The sequence below is a fragment of the Fusarium fujikuroi genome, chromosome FFUJ_chr02, assembly GCF_900079805.1.
Source record: "Fusarium fujikuroi IMI 58289 draft genome, chromosome FFUJ_chr02".
Taxonomy (NCBI): domain Eukaryota; kingdom Fungi; phylum Ascomycota; class Sordariomycetes; order Hypocreales; family Nectriaceae; genus Fusarium; species Fusarium fujikuroi.
Window position 1 is genome coordinate 699,456 of NC_036623.1, and position 19,767 is coordinate 719,222.

The 19,767-nt window shown below is 48.9% G+C and overlaps 8 protein-coding genes; 2 read left to right on the top strand and 6 right to left on the bottom strand.

Annotated features, from left to right (window-relative positions):
• Window positions 1-267: 267 nt before the first annotated feature.
• On the bottom strand, window positions 268-2,007 carry FFUJ_05065 (related to phospholipase C; the record flags this gene model as incomplete). The annotated part of the gene is made up of 1 exon (XM_023571573.1): window positions 268-2,007. The coding sequence occupies one exon, from the start codon at window positions 2,005-2,007 to the stop codon at window positions 268-270; it is 1,740 nt and encodes a 579-aa protein (XP_023425858.1).
• A 765-nt stretch (window positions 2,008-2,772) lies between these two features.
• FFUJ_05064 (uncharacterized protein) lies at window positions 2,773-4,077 on the bottom strand (the record flags this gene model as incomplete). XM_023571575.1 has 3 exons in its annotated part: window positions 2,773-3,448; window positions 3,500-3,795; window positions 3,874-4,077. The coding sequence occupies 3 exons, from the start codon at window positions 4,075-4,077 to the stop codon at window positions 2,773-2,775; spliced, it is 1,176 nt and encodes a 391-aa protein (XP_023425859.1).
• Window positions 4,078-5,467: 1,390 nt separating this feature from the next.
• On the bottom strand, window positions 5,468-7,165 carry FFUJ_05063 (uncharacterized protein; the record flags this gene model as incomplete). Its single annotated transcript, XM_023571576.1, has 1 exon — window positions 5,468-7,165. One exon carries the CDS (start codon window positions 7,163-7,165, stop codon window positions 5,468-5,470), a length of 1,698 nt encoding a protein of 565 aa, XP_023427145.1.
• Window positions 7,166-8,623: 1,458 nt separating this feature from the next.
• Window positions 8,624-10,964, bottom strand: FFUJ_05062 (related to 3-phytase precursor; the record flags this gene model as incomplete). XM_023571577.1 has 3 exons in its annotated part: window positions 8,624-9,395; window positions 9,440-10,404; window positions 10,452-10,964. 3 exons carry the CDS (start codon window positions 10,962-10,964, stop codon window positions 8,624-8,626), a joined length of 2,250 nt encoding a protein of 749 aa, XP_023425860.1.
• A 607-nt stretch (window positions 10,965-11,571) lies between these two features.
• FFUJ_05061 (uncharacterized protein) lies at window positions 11,572-12,585 on the bottom strand (the record flags this gene model as incomplete). The annotated part of the gene is made up of 1 exon (XM_023571578.1): window positions 11,572-12,585. The coding sequence occupies one exon, from the start codon at window positions 12,583-12,585 to the stop codon at window positions 11,572-11,574; it is 1,014 nt and encodes a 337-aa protein (XP_023425861.1).
• Window positions 12,586-13,122: 537 nt separating this feature from the next.
• On the top strand, window positions 13,123-14,494 carry FFUJ_05060 (related to salicylate hydroxylase; the record flags this gene model as incomplete). XM_023571579.1 has 2 exons in its annotated part: window positions 13,123-13,366; window positions 13,416-14,494. The coding sequence occupies 2 exons, from the start codon at window positions 13,123-13,125 to the stop codon at window positions 14,492-14,494; spliced, it is 1,323 nt and encodes a 440-aa protein (XP_023425862.1).
• A 270-nt stretch (window positions 14,495-14,764) lies between these two features.
• Window positions 14,765-15,124, bottom strand: FFUJ_05059 (uncharacterized protein; the record flags this gene model as incomplete). Its single annotated transcript, XM_023571580.1, has 1 exon — window positions 14,765-15,124. One exon carries the CDS (start codon window positions 15,122-15,124, stop codon window positions 14,765-14,767), a length of 360 nt encoding a protein of 119 aa, XP_023425863.1.
• Window positions 15,125-16,215: 1,091 nt separating this feature from the next.
• FFUJ_05058 (related to translation initiation factor eIF3 subunit) lies at window positions 16,216-17,229 on the top strand (the record flags this gene model as incomplete). XM_023571581.1 has 3 exons in its annotated part: window positions 16,216-16,244; window positions 16,318-16,951; window positions 17,005-17,229. 3 exons carry the CDS (start codon window positions 16,216-16,218, stop codon window positions 17,227-17,229), a joined length of 888 nt encoding a protein of 295 aa, XP_023425864.1.
• Between the last annotated feature and the right edge of the window lie 2,538 nt (window positions 17,230-19,767).

Consider the following 19,767-nt stretch of genomic DNA (forward strand, 5'->3'; position numbering starts at 1 on the left):
ACTGTGTGAAGGCCAGCGATTCGATTTGCTTACTATAGATTGAGAGACAGCACAGCGAAATCTACTTCAAGACTCTCATCTAGGTTCTCTTTTAAAGCTGTTTTCATTCAGAGCAAACAGAGATTCAATTCACTCATTCTATAGCTGAGGTACATCGTGAACGAAGGCATTCCGGAAGCAAGACATCACCCAGCCCACGTCAAACGCAAACTCAACAAGGAAATCGCATAATCCATAAACATATCATCATATACTCATAATTTCCCCCTAAGCATCAATGATCTCAAAGTTCACAAGAACAGAACACTGCGTCTCATGTCCCTTGAGATCCAACATGCGAATAAACCTCCATCCCGGCTCAACATAGAGCAATCTCACCGCCGCCACAGCAAACATCGGGTTCCGCGTCCAACTATCGTCACTCTTAATAAGCATACGCAGGAAAGTCAACTCATTATCCTCATACTCCCATGTCAGCGTCTCATCCCAAAGAGGCTCTGTTGGAGGTGGGTTTGGTCCTCTGTGAAGAAATTCAAGCTTGTGCTGCTTATACGGCTCTGTCTTACGCTTGGGAGGATCACCTTTGATGTTATCAGGGTGGTACAGCGTGCATGTGAGATACGGCTTGATGGAGTCTGCTTCTGAGTCGCCGTGCAGAGGGATATCTGTTGCGCCTGCGACGTGAAGACGGAGACGCTTGCTGCGGCCTGTGCTCAGTCTTCCGTTACCACCGGCGCGCAGTGCAGCGGGCTTGAGAACGTAGCCGTCTGTGCCGCTGAAGAGGGCTTCGTTGAGCTGGTTGCTGGTACCAAAATTTTGCAAGTTCAACGCACAGATCTGAGCTCCGATTCCCCAGTAAGGAACGGGCTTGAGATTAGTGGATGAGATTCGCGTGCCCTTGGGATAAACGCGCATGAGATGGTGGGCGTTGTGTCGAGCGATATGTGATGCGTGCTCGGGAAGATGAGATGCTAGCCCTGATTCAGATACGTTGATAAGATGGTGGTGAGGGCCATTGGTGAGAGATCCCTCTTCGAACCACGAGTTATCCATTGGCTTGACAGACTGCGCATAGACGCCCAGCTCAGCGAGCTCTGGAATGATGATGGAGGGCTCCTCTTTCTTCCTCTTATCCTTGTACTCCTTGCGCGCAGCCTTTTCTTCTTCTTCGTCTTCCGAGTCATCCGAGCTGCTGTCGCTGCTAGAAGGCTCATCCGTAAAGTGATACTCAACAATAACAGCAATCTTCGCACCAAGATCCTCCAGCTTCACATGTTGACCAGAACCAGCCTGTTCTTCATGTCCGATATGTCTAACAGCCTGGCTCAAAAGTCGATCTCCAAAAACATCCCGCATAATATTGACAAGGCGCATCTGACCGTAAGCATCGCAGTGGTTCTCCAGCGACAGTAGAATAGGCGAGGCTCTGAAGCCATACTTTTGCGCATCAACTGCTTCTTGATCCGCCGAGTTTCGAATCGTCTCACACACCAGACGAAACGAAATGTTGGATACTAGAGTATACCCATGAGTGACCTTGGGCTCATCTCTATCATCGCTGTTATCCCACGCATCAATCTCAACGCATCTCGCCCCCGTCCTAATCGCACTCTCATACGCAGTCGCACACGAAGACCCATAAAGCTGATGCGCCATAAGATAAGTATTATGGCTCGAGCTGATAAAGTACTCGGGCAGCGGATGTGACCTGTCCGTGAGTTCAGGCGGTACGCGAATATGCGGTTTGCTGACGAGTTCTAAGAGCTCACGCGACGAGTCCTGAGAATCAATCTTGGCTTCCTTTTTGGAGAGCATCTTCTCTTTGACGAGGAACTCTCGTAGGGCGCTGCTGACTCTGAGGTCTGTTACCATGCGACGTGCGCTGTGGCCGCCGCCCGCGACGGTGTTGTTGTCGATCTCCTCGCCGAAATCTTCATCGTTGATGCGGCGGCTTTTGGAGGAGAAGGGGTTGAGGTCGCCGATGCGGGTTGCGAGTTCTGAAGCCATGACGTACGTTGTGAAGATGGAGGGGTGAGGTGAAGGGAAGTGGGATGAGATGAGATGAGGGGCAGCTGAGGGGAGCTTTCAGCTAGAGTATAGCTGTAGCTGAGCTGGAATGATTGAGATGTAGAGATGAGTAAGTATGTAATCAGATCATTTGATCAACAGTGAAAAGAAACAAGAATTATATGTCGCATGGAGTCACTCATCATGGTTTAAATCAAGAATCGATATAGAGATGATGGAATGCACTGCCACGATCGTAGATTGTCACGTCTTGGCTTTTCTCACTTGCTTGAATTCTCCGCATCAAACACCAAGAATGAGACGCCAAGCAGAACCTCACTAGCAAGGTCAGCTCTTGACCAAAAGTCCAAGACATGGATGTGCCAATATTCACGGCATCTGAAGCCGAGTTGGCACAGCTTTAATGAGTCGTTATTTGCTGCATCGTGTCTCTCTGTGGATACCACAAGAGCTTCGCCACAAATTGTCACCAGTCCAAGCTCTTGGGGTTTTGGTTGGTCTCTTCGTATTGTTTGCTTCAATGCCAAAGCCTGAGAATGCCTTACAATATCTCGAACTAATCATCCTAATCTTGACTTCTTTTCATAAACTTAGTAATTAAGAACATGCCCTAATATTTGTTGACATGCGATAAGATGCAGCACTCCTGCATTGCGAACTTTTGGCATATAACCGACCGAGATTCCCCAAGCCCAAACCATATTCCTTCCAAATTGCCATGCAGTCAATACACTACCCGAGCCCTCAAGATCGAAAGAAAACATCATACTGATTTTCCGAAACACGCGCTGGCATATGCTTATGCCCAATAATGCCCCTCGCTCTCTTCCTTCTTACATCCTTATCACCCAAGCAAACCCAGTAGCCTGTTCGAGGTTTGCATTTCGCCAATGGCCTCCAGTGTCGCTCCACCTCGCCAGTCTCGTGCCTCTGTTTCACTGTCCAGCCCTGACGGAGAGCAAGGCTGCGCTGTACAGCATACGTGCTTGTAGGATAGGCGACTGAGAAGTCAACATGTGGTTTGAGGTAAGGCACCATTTGGTCGACTTTCATGATAATATTCTCCTCCACAACTTTGATCCGCTGCTTAGTCGAGTACTGAGTCTCGCTGATTTGGCCATACGATTTCGGGATCATGTCTCCTTGTAGGGAGACATAGAGTTTCCTGATGTTCAGAAAAAGATTGGGAATGGCCTTGAGAAACTGCCTGAAAGACTCGATATCGCTGAGGGGTGGAGCTACTCTAAAGTCTTCGTTGGTGTCGAGTATGAACCACGGTGTAAAGTCCCAGACTATTTCGACAGACGTGATGGCATTGAGTCGCTGTTGCTGAAAGAAGTCGTGCATGTTCAGGATCATTACTTTGCTCGCGGTATGAAAAGTGTTGGTGGCGTATATCACGTGAATTCCTTCACGATATCTACGTTGTAATGTCAGAGGGTGCTTCAAAAGACGGAGCTGGGGTACATACGCTTGCTTGCAGGAGAGTAGCCAGCCCATGGCGCCAACGGAACACTTCTTGGGCCCTTCGCCAGGCCAGTGCTCACATTGTGGTCGAAATCCCTGTCGGCCATTCCATCCATATACACACTCATCGTCGCACGGCTGAGGATCGTACCCTGGTCCGCGTGAGTCTATGCTCCCAGAGGGCGGAAATCGATGGCAAACGGAGCTTTTCCAGGCCCATTCCTTCTCCGACTGTTTGGACAAGTCAATGACAAGAGGGCCGGGATACAGGAGGCGGTTCTCGGGAGAAGTAGTGCCATACTATGGCAGTTGCCGAAGACCACCATGACGCTGAGAGTCGGCAAAGATTGGAGGGCCGTAAATGAGATCCACGTGAACTGTGCGGTCGCCGAATGCAAGACGCAGAATTCTTGTGCGGATTTCAGTTGGGAGTAGTCGAAAAAATGGGCCGTTTGCCTCCTCATTTACACATTGAGGTGGCTCTGGAGTGAGCAGCCGTCGAGGTTGTCCATTATGCGAAGATGGCAGAGGAGGTGTGTTCATAAACGGTGTCCCAGGAGGCAACGGATATCTTCTCATCATCTTGGGCAGAAATGATGTTCATCTGAGAGAAGAAGAAGAGAAGAGGTTGTTAAGAGTCAAAAAGATGAAAGAGAAGCGTTGTTGTTTTGAATCCGCGTATGGTAAACAAGGTAAGGACCTAGATCGCATCGAGAAAGGCACTAGGTAGAGATTGAAAAAGATATTAGAAGAATGATCGCGGTAGCAGCTTCTGCCTCAGTATGAGGCAGCTTGAAATTTGCAGTAACGATATTAAGCCATACAGAACTTTTGAGCTCTCAAATGGGTGATAAGTTTTTGGCAAATTCGTAGAAGTCGAAGCATCAACTTCTCTCGTCTCCAGGGTACCTATCTCCAGAGCTCAAAATGGCAGCCTTGCGCACCAGGCATCAAGGCACCCAGAAGTAGCCCCACTATCCTCACGACGCGTAGAAAAAGAAAAATCTCGAAATTTTGTTTAACTTCTTTTTTTCTCTTTTCTCTCCAATTCAAAATATTGAACAACGCAAAAAACCACGTTCATGTTTCTCTAATAATTGATGCGAGGTGCGTCGAAAGGCCTGCGCCCAGGACCATCGATTCAGAGGAACACAGAATGGAGAGAAAAGCGAACAATCTTGGGTGCGGTGCTTCCCTCGCCGATGGGGAGGAGCGCAATGATTGAACGTACATACTTTTTATTGTAATATCTACTTGTGATAAATGACCTACTGATGGGAGTCAAGGTCTGTGAATGTCTGAGAGTGCTCGACTGTAACGACGCTGAAGAATCATCAACATTGGATCTACCCGTGCTGTATGACATGCACACAACAATGCACTGTATCTTCGATGCTACAAATGTGTATGTCTCGAGACTTTTGATCAAAAGGAAATGAGGCTGAAGAATTTGTTACCTTCATCCCCTTGCAAATGTCAGAAGCTTGTCCTACAGAACCGGGTCCAATCAATAGTGTCAAACTCTGCACTGTCAACATTGACCTCACACCTCACCCAAGCTACTATTCCTGCTACATCACAAGAACCAAGAACATTGAGACAATCAGTTGAATTCGAGCAACTATTTCGAGCTGTCCTAGCCATGCCTATCGACTCATGCCAAAAGCAGAATCGCATATATAAAAAGCAGCAGACTCAAACCATCCACTACCGTTATCCAGAAATAAAGTACAGCAATATTAAGCTGTATAGAAGAGAAGAGAAAAGAGGAACTTGTCCTCCCGCATGGCCGTATCCACCTGTTTATTTTGTCTCTTGTTATTCCTTCGAGCGTATTTTTTGCTAATTTCCGTAGATAAAGAGTGACGAAAATATCACCGACGTACTATAAAAGCAAACGATCGGATTCAAAGTCATCGACACCTGAACAAGTTAGAAGATGCTTGATATGAGAATATGATGTGAAACTTACTTATTCCTCGGGCATGTCGGCAATGCTGCGAGCTGCTGCCTTGATAGCAATGAGATCTCGCTTGGCCGCAAAGTTCTCAGCCTTGAAATCCCGAGCATCGTAGTGAGAGTCGGGACCTCCAGGACCAGTAGCACCGTCATCGCCATCAACGGCATCGAGAACTGCCTCAGCAGCGCGCTTGGCCTTCCAGCAAGGCTGTCCTCGCCACATGCACCAGCGCTTATCCTCCTGAAGAGTGTTGAGGTCGCGCTTGGCGGTAGCGTTAGGAGCAGCGTCGGGGAAGAAGGTCTCGAGCTCGAGGCTCTTGAAGTACTCCTCGGGACTGCCGCGGGCAGAGAGGGCGATCAGGTTGGCGAGCTCGACGATGGAGCGCTTGGCCTTGTGGGCGGCGTCGCGGGGGAGATGAGCGGTGCTGGGTGCGTCGGCGGATCGGGTGTCGAGAGATCGAGTTGCGTGGAGGGCGTTGGAGAGAGCTTGACCAGCATCACGCTTGGCTTTCCAGCATGGCTGACCTCGCCACATACACCAGGGCTCGGGAGCAGCGTCGCGCTTAGCCTTCCAACAAGGTTGTCCACGCCACATGCACCAAGGCTCAGGAGTAGCATCACGCTTGGTCTTCTTCCAGCAAGGCTGGCCTCGCCACATGCACCATCTAGGTTCGTTCTCAGCCTCGGGAGCGGCTTCGCGGGTCTTGAGCTTCATCTTCTCCTTCCAGCAGGGCTGTCCGCGCCATGTGCACCAGGGCATAGGTTCAGCAACTGGATCAGGCTTGGGGGCAGCGACGGGTTCGGGGATAGCTTCAGGCTCACGCTTGGCCATGCGCATCTTTTCCTTCCAGCAAGGCTGACCTCTCCAGGTACACCAGGGCATAGGTTCAGCGACAGGATCAGGTTGAGGAGCGGCGACGGGTTCAGCAATAGCCTCACGCTTAGCCATCTTCTCCTTCCAACAGGGTTGGCCCCTCCAGGTACACCAGGGCATGGGATCGGCGACAGGGTCGGGTTGGGGAGCAGCAACTGGTTCAGGGATAGCCTCGCGTTTGGCCATCTTCTCTTTCCAGCATGGCTGACCACGCCAGGTACACCATGGCATGGGGTCGGCAACGGGATCGGGTTGAGGAGCGGCGATGGGCTCGGGAATAGCTTCAGCTTCACGCTTGGCCTTCATCTTTTCCTTCCAGCATGGCTGGCCTCGCCAAGTGCACCACGGCATGGGCTCAGCAACGGGATCAGGCTTGGGTGCAGCAACTGGCTCGGCGATGGCCTCTCGTTTAGCCATCTTTTCCTTCCAGCAAGGTTGACCACGCCAAGTGCACCAGGGCATAGGGTCGGCAACAGGATCGGGTTGAGGAGCTGCAATAGGCTCGGGAATAGCTTCACGTTTGGCTTTCATCTTTTCCTTCCAGCAGGGCTGTCCACGCCATGTACACCAAGGCATAGGATCAGCGACAGGGTCGGGCTGAGGCTCAGGAACGGCATCACGCTTCTGAGGGCCGCAGAAATGCTCACGGCCAGCCTTGCAGATGGCATCGGCATTCTTGTCGCCCTTCCCAACGAGCTCCTCGCATGGCTTGCCCTTGTAGTCGAGGTTGCAGAAAGGGGTGAAGAAATCCGGGCCGAAGCTGTCGATGGCGGAGGGCGGAGGTGCCGCGAGTGCAGCTCCGGCCACTGCGGCCAGAGTAACGAAGGAGTATTTCATCCCAGGAGGTTGTGTGTCTCAGTAGTGAGGGTTTCGAAGTGTAAAAGTTGTTAAGAAAGTGATTGGTACTCGTAAAAGAGTTGTCGTGTATCAAGGTTGTTTTGAGATATCGTTGTCCTTCTTTCGATGGGAACGAGTCTGAAGAGAAAAAAAGAAGAGTATTTATGGTGGAATCGAGTAGTTTTTTTATAGATTCTGAGGGTAATGTTCACGATAAAGATTGACAAGTTGGCCATCTTGAGAGAAAGGGAATTTGCCCGTGCATACACACACTTGCTCTCGTTGTGGTGTTGTAAGGCTTCTATTGAGGTCTATTGACGCTTTGCGGGGTCAATAAGCCCCCTTCGCTCTTCGGTTCGAATAGTAACAGTCAATGCAAGATTTCTGTTCCCAATAGAACCAAGTCAAAGACGATCAAAGACGGTACAAGCCACGAGTTGCATGCAAAGGATATCAAAGCTTCCCTCAAGAGAGTGCGAGTAGCTTTGCGGCTTATTCACAGAAGCCATTGCGTAGACTATCATCTAAACCACTCCTAGCTTAACGATATGTGACACTTGCAACTCATTCACGTCGCTTTTGACTTGCCAGACGCGAATGCACGAGGATGATATTAACCTTGACAGGCGGGATAAGCGTTGGTTCATGCGAGTTGTCGGGTTATTTGGCTATTGACACCTGTCAGTGCTTAGTGAGGTTCTATTGACACCCAAAAAGGGTAAGGGGGCGGTTGTAGCCTACAAACGGCGAGAGGAGATGAAACAAACCTACGTTCTCTTTGAGAAGTGGCTTTGAGAGAGTTTACAAGTGTTTGAGAAAGGAAAATGTTTATTTTGGGTTAAGTTGTACTTGCTGTGGTTATGCTATAGCTGTGCTATCGGTTTAAGGGGTGATGTCGTTAGTCACTGCATATCGAACTTCAAGATATGTCCGGTTCATGAGAAGCTATTGTAGCAAGCTGGCACAGTGGTAACTCAATATCAATACGCCGTCAATAAAAATACCGTCTGTGCTGATATCTGACGACGCAGGTACTTGATATCCTGGTCCCGTCTGCCAGTGTCACGCATTGCGGTGCCCACCCCCGACGGCAAACAATTATGTATCAAATGTAGTGGATCCAAAAGTTCATATTCTCGATACCTGCCTGTATAATAGACTTAGAAGAAATGGCAAAAGCACTGACGCTGGGAGAGTGTCGAGTCTGTTCCACCTTATCTCAACGCCACTCCTATGTGATCACTCAACATCACAACCACATGAGCAGTCTCTTTGGCGATGATCAAAGCCTCATTGGAACACATGCAAATTTTCGCGTTCAATTCTTTGTTATGAGACGCTGGGAAAGTTCTCGGTTGACTCAAAATGGGTCTCAATAGATTCAGGGGTGATGGCTCTGACCCTTCAAAGAGACGCAACTTCACCTAGGCAAAGCCCACTAACTGCTCTATGTGTTCTTCACTTCCTAGGATCCCAGTTCTTATCCACCTGATCCAACAAGCCCTTCTTCCCCAACACCTTGGACCCCAGGATCTTCTCAAGACTAACCAGCTTGAAGCTCGCCTCAGCACTGGTCTTGCCATTGGGCAGTTGGTTCGCATCATCATGCACAACCACCAAACCGTGAGGGAAATCCTTGTTCAGCGCCGTTCCCACAGCTGTTATGCCGTCTGTATTGGACACGGGGTCGATCTGGCCGTCTGATGACTCTACGAGTGTAAAGGTGGTAACGTACTCGTGAGGAGCCGCTCGTCGGTAGACGTTGTATGCGCTGACGCCTTGGCATGATACTAGGATGAAACCCTCCGTGGGCTTGGAGCCGTAGACGAGAGTTACGCCTTCAACATCGCCGTAGAGTTTGCCATCGCCGATTTTGCCGATTACTACACCCTTGTCTTTTGAATCAGGCTCTGCATCGTATCGCCACAGAGCAGAGGGCTCTTCGCCGAGGAAGATCCAGCCGTTTTCTTCGTCGGATACGCAGCCCTCGACTTGGCCTCCGCTGCCGCCCTGGAACTCTCGAACAAGCTTGGTCTGGAGTTCTCCTTTAGATGTGGAAGTGAGCTCGTACTGGAGATATCGTGCTGACTTCTCGTTAACGAAGAGATATTGCTTTCCTGACTTGGGTGACTTGTAGGTGCACGAGCCGTAGACCTTGTAGTCGTCGACAACAGGGTGGATGCCACCGGCGATATTGGTCAGTGTGCCGTTGGGCAGCATCTCGAAGAGACTTGGTCGTTAGCTAACTTCGAATAACACGGAGAAGTAACTTACCAGAGCGTATCATCTGCTCTACAAGCAGCAAAAGCCAGGTCGACCTTTCTATTACCCGCCTTGAATCCATAGATCATATCAACGTTGTTTGGTTCACCAGCTGTGAAAGACTGAAGAAGGTTACCAGCCAAGTCGAAAACGCCCAGGCCAGCTTCCTTTCCAGACTTCATCGTCGTGACGATTCGAGACTTTTCTGGTCCATCAGGAGAGATCCAGATTGCGGGGTCATCGCCATCACCAAGACGAGATTCAGTCTCGTAGGTTGGCTCAATGAGAAGAAACGAGCAGTGAAGACCACCCCACCCCTTGTCGCACTTACACTCGTTAGGCCCAGCACATTTTCCATGGCCAGAACACTTGTCGGTGCAGGTGAAGCTGCTGCAGGTACTTCCAGCGAAACCAGCGAAGCATTCGCATTTGTTCTTTTTGTCCTTGATGCAATAGCCGTTGCCTCCGCAAGTTTTGCAAATTGGCTCAGTCTTGGTGTCTGTCTTGACCTTTCTGGGGTCGTACTTGGTGTTGGCCTCAATTTTGAGCTTCTTCAAAGCGTTCTCGAGAGATGAGACTGCGAAACCGTTGACGTCCTCTGACTCAATGGCGTATGTTAGTGCACCAGCAGGATACTTGCTCGTAGCACCTTGATATATGTTTAGGCCCTGCACTTCAATGTCTTCTTGTCCTGTCAAAGATAGTGTGCCCTTGAGCTTGAAAGAGGAATCGTAGACCGCAATTTTGTCAGTTTGAGCAACAAATAAGTAGTCCGAGCCCTTCTTGGGAACGTAGACGGCCAAGCCGGTCACATCATCTTCTGCCTTGCCAACCTTGGTGATCTTGGGTACTTTGGTAGATTCCTTGAGTGAAAATGCATAAACGCTCTTGTCGTCATCTGTAGAGATGTACATGCGAGACTCGGAGCGTGAAACAGCACATCCCGACGTTTCAAAGTCAGTAGGGAAAGTTTGGATCTAGCAAGTCAGCAAACATTGTCGCCTCTTCTGGAGGGAAAACACACCTGGACAAACTCAAATGACTTCTTTGTCTCCTGAAGGAGTAGCTGAACTGCCTGTCCCTTTCCAAACAAGAAGACATAGTCGTTTCCAGCAGGACTCTTCCAACTGCACAGCGCAGACCAATCCCCTAGAACTTTAAAGTCTGCATCTCTGATCTGCTTAAACTTTGGCATCTCATAAGCGCGAACAATAGAATCTGGCTGAGCGATGGTGACGATGATATCCTTCTTGTTGACATCGTAAACAGTGGTGACAAGCTTGCTGCGTCCAGGTGTTTTCGCAGCGACTTCTTTCAACGGCGCCTTTGAGTTGAGATCATAGACGTGAAACCCTCCCTTATCAGGTCCTCCATCATTTCCAATCAATAGAGGATTCCGATCAGAGTAGTAAACAGCAGTCCAATCAGACTCAACTTCGCTGGTGTAAGCAGAAACCGCAACGTCTACGTCCACCGCCTTGACGAAGCATATCTGGAAGACAACAGCCAATAGGCCAACGAGACTTGAACCAACCATGATTGCTAGGATACTCTTCCTCTGCAGAAAAGAGAAGCCTCTATTGTTGCCTTCCATTGGATCCTTTTTTATATGATCTTCGCCCGTGGCACGTGCGTACGCTCAATTGGTCACTTATGCCGATGGATGGCAATAACTGAAATGTCCTGCCAATTTAGTTGAGGGCGACATCGAATTCTACACCGAGCACTTTTGTGAAACGATGCTCGTGTTGCAAAGGTGTAGTTCTATTGGGTAGGACAGGGATTAAGACTTCGGGGGGTTTGTTAGTGGGCATGTTTATCGCATGTAGAGTTGTCTATTCACTGCAGAAATGTTATGATGATGAGGGAAATATGATGAGGCTAGACAGAATAAGGTAAATAAGCTTAATTAGCTTTATGACTCTATTCTAGTGTTGTGTTGTGTTGGATGAATTTTGTACATGAATTCTTCTCGGCTTTATTGTTACCTATTTATCTCTGACCTATTGTTCATGCAGCGCTGTTTCAAAACGTCGATCCTAGCCGTTGCAATATTAAAAGCCGTTTTTATAGGAAACAGACTTTACTTGAAGCAGAATCTCAGCTATTCTCATAAGATCTTCACGTAAGATTTTAAATTATCATTAGTCTAATCCACCTTTGGAGCTTCCCTTCAGGCCCATCGCAAGAGTACCCAATAAACCCTGAGCTGCTATAGCCAGGGGACCAGATCGATGAGTCTGCACTTCTTCAGCGAAACTTATGCGGCCCTTGTGCCAATGAAGCCATTTCTCGGCTCTAGCTCCTTCATCAGCTCGAAATAGTCCTACACTCACGTCAACTACACTTGAATCAGTAGCATCTCGCCAAAACACAGTTGCACCGCATCCACCGCAAAAGTGACGAACTGCACCTTGCGACGATTGATATGCCTTCAGAGCATCCGTCGGTAACCTCTCAAAGTCCAATGGAACCTCCGATCCTGAGCCATCTGTCGAAAGGATCAAAATGTTCGCTCGGGGGACAAAGGCCCAGGTCTGTATCTCGAACCCAGAGGCCAGCCGACAAGATTCACAAGCGCAGGTTCCAGCGAGATATTTGTCTCCTTTGATCCACCACTTTTCGTCTGATGGGTTCGACGTGATAGACTCATCAGTAGAGCAGTAAGGGTATGTTAGGTCAGGGTATGCGCGATGCGGTAGACAACTGGCCTCGTTTGGGCGTGTGATGCGAAGATGGACAGCCTCGCACGCACAAAGTGCATCGAAATGCTTCGGTTTCGGTGTAAATGACCCCGAATGTGAGTGCTTCGAGAGATTCTGCTGCGCCTCAAGAGGAAGCCATATCGAAACACCTCCATCGATGGTATCTTCCACTTTCTGGTGCGTCACATAACTCACTCTCAGGCTTGAATCATCGCTTCTTGTAATGACACCCGTAGCCACTCCCCACCTCGACTCGCCGTCTTGATCTTGGTGTGATCGATATACATGGCAGCCACATGTCGGGCAGAAATACCGGCACGAGCCATCAGGGGCTTCAAAGACACTCAATCCTTCGACAGAACTCGGTTTTTCGGTCGGAAGATAGGACGTGAAAAGCAAGCCAGTCGAATGGCGACAAATATTGCAGTGACAAAGAGAAAGATCAGAAACCATCTCGGTCTCCGAAGCCTCTCCCACATGCCGAGAAATACTTCCGCAAAGACACGTTATCCAATGCATCGTTACAAAAGTCTAACGTTTTAGTCGATTAAAAGCAGAGCACATGATAGTGCTTATGGCTTAAAGTGTATTGATGACGACACCGGAGAACCCCAGATTCTGCAGACGCTGAATAATGGGAATTATTTGCGCCGATATAGGAGCTTACCACGATCCAAATAAGGAAATAAAACGAAAAACACTTGAATTTCTTCGTTTCTATATGTAATTAGGTATTTGTGAAGAGCCCTTTCTCGGACTCGTACATATATCATATCGATCAATCTCCATTGAGATGCGTACATCCGCTCGGGGCCCCGCACCGGCATTTGATTCGGGATGGTAACGATATGAATGAGATCGGATAAAGGAACAACCGTCATTGGACTAGATGTATATATAAGTCTCGACGACTTCTCAACAGTGCCAAGTCTGTATCTTTAATATCATCATTTTCATTGGCCTCACGAGTATTCAATTGGCTTGAACATCATGGCTAGCACCAAAGATTTGCAAATCGCCATCATGGGCGCCGGCATGGGCGGACTAGGAGCTGCCCTAGCTCTAGCCAAACGAGGTTTCAAACACATTGATGTTTATGAGACTGCCAGTAGTCTTGGTTTTGTTGGAGCTGGTATTCAGATGGCCCCAAACATGGGAAGAATCCTCGATAGGTTGGGATGCTGGGATGATATTGAGAGAGAAGCTACTTGTGTAGCCGGGAGCAGCATTCGACGTGAGTCTGCAAATCTCTAGACTTTGGATCATACACTGACTTCATACAGAGGGAGCAACTAATGTTGAACTTGCTCATGTTGATATGCCCGACATCAAGGGAAAATACGGTTTCTCGCACCTTTGTGGCCACCGTGCTTCCTTAGCTGGTCATCTATACGAAGCCTGCAAGAAAGAGAGCGCCATCACCTTTCACTTTGCAACAAGTTTGATCGAAGTTCAGAGCTTCACTCCCAAGGTTACCTTCAAGCTCCAGCCTAGAGATGGAGAGGTAGTCACTCTTGAAGCTGATATTCTCCTCGGCGCCGATGGCATCAAGAGTGTAACTCGATCTCAGCTCCTACAACAAGTCAACGCCACGCCTGAAGAAGCCGAAACTGGTCAAGCTGCTTACCGTATCATGCTCAAGCGAGAAGATATGGCGCATGACCCTGAATTACTGGCTCTCATTGATAGCGACGAGGTTGTAAGATGGGTGGGAGAGAAACGACACATTATCGCCTACTCAATCGCAAACAAGTCCATCTACAACCTTTCAACTGTTCAACCAGATGACAACTTTGCATCCGCTCCTTCAATCACATACACGACCAAGGGATCCAAGAAAGTTATGCTGGAAGTATTTGAGACATTCTGCCCTCTTGTACAGAAGATGCTCAACCTGGTTCCAGAGGGAGAAGTCTGCGAGTGGCGACTAAGGATGTACAGGCCATTACCTACGTGGACTCAAGGATCAGTTGCATTGTTAGGAGACGCTTGTCATCCAACACTTCCCCATCTTAGCCAAGGAGCTGCCATGGCTATCGAGGACGGTTCAACAATCGCCGAGGTTCTATCCCTTGCGCCCGATACTCGGCCCGAGACCATCGCCAAGTGCTTGAAGGTGTATGAGCAATCTCGAAAGGAATGGACTTCGAATCTTGTCGAAATGGCATATCTGTCTGGTCGAACGCTGCATCTTGGTGAAGGAAAAGCAAAGGAGGAGAGAGATAGGATGTTCAAGGAGCACAAGACCAGTGGGTCAGTTCCCGACAAGTGGACATCTCCGGATGTGCAAAAGATGATCTACACGAATGATTGTGTCGCAAAAGTTAGGTCCGAGTTTGAGACAGCCTTTGCCGCAGCATAGTATCACATCAGTTTTGGCTTGACATGCATGCATGCACTTGGGGACAAATATGCGCATTGAGACTGAATATTATGAAATTATAAGTCGTACTTTATCGAGGAAACAAAGAAACACACAGCATAAAACCAGAGCTCTGTAGTCGAAAGACCCCCAACGCCGTGAAACAGGAAACCCTTTCCATTTGCTGATGCGCCACGCTGCGCTTCCGATCCCTCCATTTGTCTGCATGTCCGCTATCGGCGGTGGTATCGAGTCGCAGTGAATCGGCATTTAGAAAAGGCAGTCCAAACAGCAGCAGCATGCCAGACCAGCGAGAAGACCAGTCATGATACCGCCACCAGCGCCGCCGCCTCCTCTCTGATCATCTTGGGGATAGTAGCCCTGAGGGGGAGGCTGTCCGTAAGGGCCTTGCTGAGGAGGATAGGGACCTTGGCCAGCGGGAAAGGGACCTTGTTGCTGGTTGTAGTAGCCCATCTGAGGACCTTGTTGGTAGTAGCCTTGCTGCTGGCCGCCTTGTGGGAATTGACCTTGCTGCTGGCCGTATGGGTCTTGTTGGTAGCCGCCGTACGTAGGCTGAGGGGCACCTGGGGGAGGGCCGTAGGCGGGAGGTTCGTCTTGCTTGAAAGCCATGGTGTGATTGTTTGCGACAGAAAAAGGAGGTAGTAGATTTGGGGTGTCGCGCGCAAAGTTATCGAGATAAACGATCGCCAAGAGAAGAAGGCGCAGAAGTAGAGATGAGAATGGAGGAGTGAAAAAGAGAGAGTGTGTGTGGATGTGAATGAATACAAAAGGAAAATGAAAACGGCCTCGGATAGTGAGGAGAAGTGCCAACCAAAGCCAAGCTCGTAGTAGGATGTTTTTGGCGTTGGTGCCAAAGTCACTCTCAAGCTCCCTCCCTCCTCTTCTCTCCCCCGGCCCCGTATCGTATCCTCTCACATGGCCTCAGCGCGCTTCCGAGCGCCACAGAGACCGCGTCGCTCCATTACGTGGACCCGGATTGGACTCTCTTTCAGCTGCGCCACGCTTGGCTCAATAGATTCGAGCACCTGTCCCTTGGCGTTTTTGACAAGTTCATCTCATCTCCCAACAAGGTGACTCTTTCAAGGATATTTACCGAGTCACAGGTTTGTATCAGTTTTTCCAACACATGTCGAATAATCGTTTTGGCTCTTGTCAAATCATTTTATACGAGCGAGTATTTGCTTCAAATGCGGCTCTGAAACAAACCCCGAATTCAATGTGTTGCACGAGTTCAGCTGCGCCACGCATCCCTCTTCCGTGTTCGAATCCTCTCATGCCGCTTTTCCGTTTAACCAGTGGCAATCTCTATGATGATTCAATTCAGAATTTCAGATTAATTCTGTCGGTGGCATGATCCCACGTAACAAAACTCTGAAGCCTCAGGTTGAGGTTCCTCAAAGTAACGTCACCAAATTACACCTTTGACGGGCATGCTCGACGGCCGGATCGGATAAAGTTGGCCCTGTGGCTAGTGCACATCATGTGATTCGACCATCCATCCGCCTCGAGTACCTGTGGCTTGACATCTGCCCCACCTCTGCTCAAACCGCCGCACCACGAAAAAGTGAATAAATTCAACTATCACTAAAACCCCACGATCACGAAGTGACGCCTGGACGAGCCACGACGACGCATCCCTACGGCATCGCGAGACCTACACAGAATCTCTGAACAAATTGCACGGATACGCTCGATTCAAAATGGCTGCCGCCGTAGCAAACCAGCCCAAGTGAGTTGCTCTGCTCTCCTTGACTAGGGTCTTGTATCGATATCCTTTGACTAACCCCACCATTCAAAAACAGGCACGACTGGGCCGACGACGACGATATCGAGGAGACCTCCACCGATCTCCCCGAGCCTCAGACCATCTCCAACAAGGATGGAACAAAGACCATCATCACATTTCGTTACGATGACGATGGCCGAAAGGTCAAGACCACCCGCCGAATTCGCTACACCACCCACACCGAGACCGTAAACCCCCGCGTCGCGGACCGAAAAACCTGGCCCAAGTTCGGCCTCAGCGCAAAGGATCCCCCCGGACCTGCCCCCGACACCACCTCCGTCGGCGAGAACATTATCTTCCGACCAAGCGTCAACTGGCGAAAGGCCGAGAAGGATGAGTCCGCCGACGCCAACGCCCAGTCCATGAAGGACAAGCTCAAGGACAAGCAGGTCAAGTGCCGTATCTGCAACGGTCAGCATTTCACTGCCAGGTGTCCCTACAAGGATACCATGGCGCCTATTGGAGAGACTCCTGCTGGGGATGTTGCTGCTGGTATGGGAGACGAGCCCTCAGCTGCTGGTGCGGGTGCCGCTGGTGCCAAGAAGGGTTCATATGTTCCTCCTGCTCTGCGTGGAACCGGGACAGCTGGCGAGAGAATGGGATCCAAGTTTGGCGAAAGGGACGACTTTGCTACACTGCGTGTCACCAACGTGAGTGCCGTCACGCCTCCCCCTCCACATATCCACACTAACAACATATATAGGTCTCCGAGATGGCAGAAGAGCAAGAGCTGCGCGACATGTTCGAGCGCTTCGGCCGCGTCACCCGAGTATTCCTTGCCAAGGACCGGGAAACCGGTATGGCCAAGGGCTTTGCGTTCATCAGCTTCGCGGACCGGGGCGATGCCGTCAAGGCCTGTGCGAAGATGGACGGATTTGGTTTCAAGCATCTCATTCTGCGGGTGGAGTTTGCCAAGAAGGCTCAGTAAGGCTGTTGATCATGTTTCGATCTTGTCATGGGTTAGTTGTCACGCACGGTAATTGCATCGATCGGTTGCGGGGATTTTTTCAAAAGATATTTTTTTACAGCCTCATGAATTTCATGACCCTTAGGATACGGGGGTCTGGAGTGGGACAAAAGTGAACCTTGGTCTTTCTGTGATATGAGGTATGATGTGAAGATAGGGGGAGACAGCATAAATCAAGATCTGTTAAATGAGTGGCCATCGAGAGTGGGCAGCATACGCTTGGACGGTAACTTGATAGGGGCTGAGAGGATACAGTGAGCAACTGCTCGCCAAATCGAGTTCTCCGTTTCCCTTCCTCTTGCAAAAAGGCTATAGTTCCTGTTGCCTTTCCGGCTCGTCCTGGAATAGATCCTTATAGGTGGGCTTTACACTCATAGATGAGCACATGTTACAAGACATAAATTACTTACCATAGAGTTGATCTGGCTGTCTGCTGCATATCTTGGATAGCAAACGTCTTTTATCTAGTGGAACGGCCTGGTCTTGCGCGGGATTCATACATTACCGGGGAGAGTGTAGCTTCATAGTGTTGCTCAGCTCCAGTGATAGCATGTCAACCGAGATTTAACTCTTTTGCCTAACATCCGCTCGCTAATACAGGCATTCTTCAGACTCACAATAGCAAGATGTAGGATTTGTGATAGATAAATTGATGCTGAATACTGCTAAGAAGGGAAGTCTTGGGGTGATATCTCATGGTAGAAAGAACATCATTGATCATTCTTTGTCTCTGGTACGCATCAATGTGAGATATTGACAAATCAAAGACCGTCATGAAAGGTCAGAGGATCTAGATATCGGTTTATCTATTCGGTGGCTTGACTCTGACACTCGCAGCTTCAATCTGGCAACTCTGTTATGAGGTCCTGTTTAGCGACAGTAGGCCATGAACAGAGAGCACAAAACATCGGCTAACATCAAAGGAAAAGTGTTTTCGGATACACGGTGGCTTTTGTCCATGTTCTATCTTAGTATTACCGCGATGAAATGCTCAAAATCTGGGTAGAACTCCCTCTCCTCGGCTGGGAAATGGGGTAGAAGCATTAAGGCTGGCGGAATAGCCAAGCATTCTGAGTCCATAGTTTTCAGGATGAAGAAAACCTGGTCAATATAGGATTAGGCTATGAATTATACTATGGAATCAAATAGAAAATGGTAGATAAATAAATACCATCCTTCAATATTAACCGGTTGTCAACCCGAGGCTTCTCAGACACGAGGTTAGCTCAGTCGCAAACAAGCAAGGGTTAGACGATGCGGGATATAACTCGTGCATTTACATGCCAACGGGGCTCTTTCGGGTTTCCCTTATAGGAATTAGAAAAGGCCACGATCATTATGATAATTGGCCTTTTTTCATCTCAACAGATTTGACTAGCTTGGACAGCAAGGGTCGTGTAATTCGAGACCCTGAATGTTTTGTGACTAGGGCCGATATTCCATGCTTGTTTGACAGATATTCCCGATTCAGAATGAAGGCTTGTGACCAGTCTAGAAAGGCCGAAGAATATTGTTATTTACACATTCCCAAGGTTATAATGAATGTTGCAGATAATAAATACTGTAAAGATAGTGCCCTAACTAAGAGTGCCGAAGTGCTATATCGTCAGCGTCTCCGTCTTACTGTAGACAGAGTAGGGTTTGAATGTGTCTTTATAGCTATGGGATGACTGCGACCTATAAGGTTAAGCTTTAGGCTGCAAACACAGGTGATGAATACCTTTATACATAAAGAACTACCAAAACTCTTTGCCTTCGGGCACAGTCCCAGATAGACCTCCTACACTAAGGAAATAGTTCAACCGTGAGAAGTTCAGCCCCGGGACAATAGTTTTTTGCTCTGAACTCTAATGTATCAGAGCTGGCAGTTCAACTCCGCCGTTCTCGTCATTTGGAATTGCTCTGACTTCAGGAGAGAGCATCACCTCTCTGACAGCTTTCAGTGAGGAAACATGCTCATCACATTGTGTTTGTTCCTTGTTCTTGTATGCTAGTCTCCCTTTGCGTGGGTGTTTTTGTCCATGGAAAAGCACCTAAATAAACTACCGCTTTAACCCCTTGCAATAGCTGTAATAGTAAGGCCCTAGAAACAGTTCTAATTTTCCATTTTGTTGGGAGAAATCGTCTAGGATGTTTTGTTGTTTCTTCCATCACTTGAGGCAGATTTGCATGTGATTGTACCCCACGCTTACACTAAAGGACCAGGGTTTATTGACTATCTGAGTGAAAGAAATGAGGGTTCTACGGAGAAAAGCCACGCATCAGATCGTCTACCTTCAGAGTGAGAGCTCAGAAGAGGTAGAGCAACTCGCTTCCGATGCCCCCACCCCGTTGTGGGGTTTCTCGCCGTGGTACCTATCGGGAGGCGTCCTCCATCACGGAGCCGGAGACCGGTTAGAGTCCATGAGGGAGCGGCATGGCAAACGGGTAGAATCGGTGGAAAGAGTCTTTACCCTATGGTTTACAAAACTTCTTAGAATAAATAGAAATTAGTGATCG